We start from the raw sequence: 5611 nt of genomic DNA on the forward strand, positions 1-5611 counted from the left end.
GGGGGGGGGGGTCCTAAATAGGTTAATGTTAATGGTGGGGGTAGAGAGGGGGGTTAGTGCTGAGGGTAACACAAGCACGTGGCCTCTGAGGCCAGGGTTGAGTTTTAAAACTTTTTCCTGCTAGACTGAACCCGAAAGTAATCATGCTGAGCCAGGCAGAGAAAACGTCCGGCTTTTACTGTTGTACACGCACGCACGCACGCACGCACGCACGCAAACACGCACGCACGCACGCACGCACGCACGCACACACACACACACACACACACACACACACACACACACACACACACACACACACACACACACACACACACACACACGCAAACACGCACGCACGCACGCACGCACACACACACACACACACACACACACACACTAATCACACTATTGAAACTAAACCTGGATAAATATGTTTATGCTTACAATCAGGCTTGGGGAGTGGCGGATGACAAAAAAAGTACATTTTTGTAATGTATCAATAATGATGAATATATTGTAGGTAGAAGTACTGCCTGAATTTTGTTTTAGGTTTTCATTTAGGCTATTCTTTATTTTAAATATATATTAAACTAAAACACTTTTTTATGCTCTGTATGTTTTGCCTAAATGTAGAACACATTTTATCCTAAATATCTTGGTTTCTTCTTTTTAGGGTTACATTACCTCTATTACCTCTATCTATTGTCTTGTCTATTGTAAGATAAGATTTGTTTCAGAAAGCTAGTTGTAATGGATTACATTTTAAAGTAACCCTCCTAACCCTGCTAACAACTGTGTAAAGTAAAAGGGGTCAACAGACTTCGCAGTTCCCCTTAGCTCTATTTCAGCTCTTAGTTTTGATAAAGTTAGCAACCATGGTGAATATGTTGATGCATTAAGAAAATACAGCTTGGTTACCTTTAAATGTTTAGTTTTGTTGACTAACTGCTAATATAAAGAGTTGATCAGGCCAGATCAGAAACCTGGATATGATTGTTTAATTATTGGTTTCTAACAGAATACAGCCAGAAGGTTCCTCAAAATGTGTATTTAATGTGTGTGCAGGTTTCTAAAAAACAACCTTATGTTTACGTGGACAACACATAACTAGGATACAAGCAAGTCAAGTCCCAACTGGAATGACTGCAGAAAATATATCCAGGAAAAAAGGGGGAAAAAGAGAAAGTGAGTGAATGTGCTGACCTTAAACTGCCTCTGCTGCCTGTATGTGAAATAATGGAAAGACCTGATCACAACTATGGCAGCCATTTTGCAGTCACCTAGTGTACACAAAACACTGTCATGACAACCGTGGTTCACATTTACAGCCAGCAGTACTGATGAAGTGACGCTGATTTCAGTGAAGACATTTTTGTGGTTTGAAGGCCACAAAGAAAAACAGTAACATGCATGTAAGCGTAATGCAAATAACATAACTCTGAAAACTCATGCTGCGCTGCCAAACCTTTTTTAAACCTTATTTTAAACTCAAGTGGAAATCCCAAGGTTAGGAATAATATGAATTGCTAATGGGAAAATGTGTATAAAATGATACAAAAGAACTGTAGAAATTGTACAGCTGATAGAATGGTACAGCCATAAAAGCCTGTTTAATTATCTCACTCAAGATTCATATTCTTACATTCAGATACATTTAATATACTGTACGTGATTCTGTCTAAAAATAACATATTTCTGATTCTAAAGGGGATTTAAAGTTCAATCTGGAGCTCAAAAAAAGCATCAGGGATAAGATAGGTACATCACAAACAGGTTGATGTGCCTAATGTTTCCAGTTTGCTGGTTTGGTGTCTTCCAACTGAGCCATCCAAATGTGGACAAGGTGACGTGTTTACGGCAGCTAAAAAGTCATTTGCTGGTTGAAATGATCTAAAAGAACTGTAAACATCAGATTATGCAATCAGTATCTCAGGTTCAAATGGTACGAAAAAGGAAAATGGATGAAGACATGGCCGATTTATTATATAATTATGCAATAACCTTTATAAAATAGGATTTTTTGTTTTTGTTTTGCTCTTTACAATAGTAGAAATTGACATAACAGATACAACTAAGGTAAAAGAATAACAGGCGAAAATACATTTGATCAAGTATGGCACTTTACAAAGTGGAATTATAGAATATTATCTTTTTATAATTATCAATCTTTGAGGAATTCTGAGACAATAAAATATACATGTCTTAAAGGCAGTTTAAAAAAAAGACATATCCTAGAAATAGTTAGCAGGGTCAAAGTTTACATAAATCTTTGAGTTTGAGTAGTTGGGCAGCTAAAAATAATAATAAGGAGATAGCAAATATATTGCATTTCTGGAATGCATTTAATTTTACAAAATGAATTCTATCTAATTCTTAACATTTCTCGAGGGAAGGATGTGAATTAAGACTTATGAACACCACGAGGCCCAAAAAGTGACTTTGGAAGTCATCAAATCCCCTGCGTTAGTCTCTAGCTCCATCTAGTGGCACTAACTTGTATTGCAGTCAGTTATCAGTAGGTCAAAACAAATATGGTACATGACCTTATTATGTTTCCCTGTTTAGATGAAGGGTAGTCAGGCCAATGTGACTTCATGAGGGTATGGCCACAGTAATAGCTTTTTCCGAACACGAGGTCCTGTGAAATATGAATAGCATAAGCGTAAGCTCTGTTTAAGCTCCACTAATAAAATGTTTACTATCTTAGCCTAAATAACTCTGTATTGCTATGTTTTGGGTAAAGACACAGACGTGGAATTCAAAATAACTGATGGACAACATTAGCAGACATGATGCAGAGTTAAAATGAGTGATATTTTGCTATGGTACTGTTGGATTAAAACAATATGCTTATAATATTTCAAAAGAGGCAGCTACTTTTAGGAGGCTACGACATACTTTTAGAGTGTGTTAAAGCACAGACTGAAGCATCATGTAGTTTGAATTCATTCATAAGTTCTTATTGTTTTTTTCTATTAGTGCTACTCTGGTGCTACTGTCCCAATCCACCAGACACCAGACGGTGGCGGTAAAGCAGCATGTCGTTGTTTGCCAACCACCAATAAAACACCACCAACCACACGAAGAAGAAGAAGCAGCTCATGCTCATACGTCACCGAGCTGGCTCCTCCGCGGAAGATCTGACCGGCCGACCGAACTCATTTTCAGGCGAACAGGAGCACCAGGGCTGCCCGGGACATTGTAACTCCGCAGAATGGGAAACCGGCTGCTCTCCTCTGGGTAACACGATTATATTCTGCTTTGATATCAAGGGCAACTTGCATGAGCATTTAAATAAAAAGGACGAAGCCGATGGTGTTCTTCATCCGCCTAAAAAAAATGAGAACCGCTTATGATTTTTGCAATACGCATTTATAATCAGCGAGGACTATTTCTCCTGTTGCATCGCCATTGGTAGTTGTAGTTGAAGCGTTTTAAAGCAGATCTATTTTAACCTTTCCCCCCAGGCAAAATGAAAAACTCATGAAGATCATGGATGTAGCAGACGTGTCACATAGGAGATCAGTGACATTATTGAAAAATAAAATTATATTTAGTTTTTTGTCGATGCCAAACAAAACTGCAATATTTAATTTCCTGATTCTCAGGAGGATGTGTAGTGAAATCGTAAGTTAAATACAAAATAACCATTTGTGTGGGAATTCTTTAAAATTGACAGTTGTTTTAATCTTTTATAAAATGTTACCATGGATGTGAAGCCTACATATTTGAGTTTATTCATCAACATGTGCTTATATTTAATGATTGTCTTGTTTTATTTGTGCCTATTATCTGCACTGTCCCTTTGCTGTAACAATGCATATTACCCATTCCAATAAAGGTTTTCTGATTTCTGATATCTCTTTAGGGGTGACATATGCCCGTCTGATCACGTCGACGGAGGAAAGTTCGTTGCCAGGAGGATCAGCAAGGGCATAACTTATTATTTTGCTCCACTCTCGGGGGCAGAGGAACAGAAATTATCTGCTAACAAAGAATCTCAATTGCACACTGCACACTGCCCTATTTCTACCCCATCACCCTCAACTCAGCCCCTCAGTGACTCCTCCCCCGCAGACCCCTCCTCATCCTCTCCATTGCTCTCAGATTCTCCTTCACACACATCTGCCTCCTCCCAAAACACCCAATCACAATCTGAATCCACTGCCCGACCCCTTCTTCTTTTCTTCTCCTGGCTCGGTGCCCGGAAAGTGGCAGTGGCCAGGTACCGGGACCTTTACCTGCACCGGGGCCTGGATGTCCTGCTGGTCCAGAGCAGTGTGATGCACTTCCTGTGGCCTCGGTGGGGGCTAGACTACGGGATGGAGGTTTTGAAGGTTCTGGAGGAGCCTCAGTTTGCAGGGAGGGCGGTGCTGGTCCATGCCTCCTCCATCGGGGGCTATACTTTCACACAGACACTCACCCACATTGCTGAGGGAGAGGAAAAACATGCAGGCCTGGCCAAGAGGGTGATAGGACATATCTATGACAGCCTGGTGGTTGGGAGTCTGGAGAATATGGCGATAGGTGAGTGAGTGTCCCTCTCCTCAGGTTACTTTTCGTGGGATATGCCAGTCAGATCTTTAAATAATTAACTTGTCAGCTGACCAGGAATTATTTGTGGCTGCTCGTGTCTGTGCTGCCTAGAGTGTGTGCAAACGGTTTATACATTCATCAGTTCAGTTATAATATTTGGACATGGTGTTCATATTTTTTTACGATTTAGGCATATTTTAAAACAGACTCAACATGTTATTTCAAACTTTAGTATGACTTTAAATATGTCAGTATATCATAATCTCTTCTAAATCGGCCTTAAAATTGTAGAAAAGGTTTCAGAATTTACCCACACATTTCACATTTTTAAAGGTCCCATTTCATGGCCATTTCTATTGATCATAATTCCATTGTTGAGGTCTACTAGAATAGATTTACATTTTTCAATGTTCCAAAATCCCAATCCCATCTAGTATGTGTATTCACTCTCTGTCCTAAACGGCTTGTTGGAGCTCCTGGTGGTCTTTTATGGACAGGAATCACGACGGGGGTCTTGCGGAGCAAACCTCTAAAAAGGAATAAGGTAAAAAAAGAAGACCAGTATCACTGCATGGGCCAGGTAATGCTGCATTGCCGAGGCTCGAGGGGAGTGTGGTGGGTGTGTCGTGATTGTGAGTGAGTGAGTGCGGAAATAGAAAAGGAGTCGGCTCCATGACCGGCGCGTCGAAGTGGTCGTGTGTGTGTGTGAGTGGGTCGGGAGAATAGAAAAGAATCGGTGTGTTATGGGCACTCACACACACACACGAGTCCGACTCAAGCGTCACAGAGCGACAGACGTCTGGGGTGTGTCGTTGTTTCCTTTGTTGTGGTCATTAGGTCGAGTGTGACAGGCGCAGGAGCCGGAGTTTCCGCCCGTCGCTTGGGGCGTGCAGGGCGGTTGTGACGTGGGTCTGGGAGTTGCGTCTAAGTCGTAAACCCAGTAGACAAACAGTAATGACCCACAGCTACAAGCACCAACGATTGTTTGCGGTAACCTTGTGTATTAGTGAGCTACAAGGGCGACATTGCCACCACCTGAGTAGGTCTTGTTTCAGCCGCTCGACTGGTAAAGTCTGGTGTCCCCGGTATCCCT

General features: G+C 41.2%; 1 protein-coding gene across 1 annotated transcript; it reads left to right on the top strand.

The window, feature by feature from the left end:
- Positions 1-2989: 2989 nt before the first annotated feature.
- Positions 2990-4863, top strand: LOC104968095 (uncharacterized). Its single transcript, XM_010797659.1, has 2 exons — positions 2990-3222; positions 3851-4863. Exons 1-2 carry the CDS (start codon positions 3197-3199, stop codon positions 4515-4517), a joined length of 693 nt encoding a protein of 230 aa, XP_010795961.1. The 5' UTR covers positions 2990-3196; the 3' UTR covers positions 4518-4863.
- The last annotated feature ends 748 nt before the right edge of the window (positions 4864-5611 follow it).

The sequence above is a fragment of the Notothenia coriiceps genome, unplaced genomic scaffold (assembly GCF_000735185.1).
Source record: "Notothenia coriiceps isolate Sejong01 unplaced genomic scaffold, NC01 NC01_scaffold00038212, whole genome shotgun sequence".
NCBI classification, from domain to species: domain Eukaryota; kingdom Metazoa; phylum Chordata; class Actinopteri; order Perciformes; family Nototheniidae; genus Notothenia; species Notothenia coriiceps.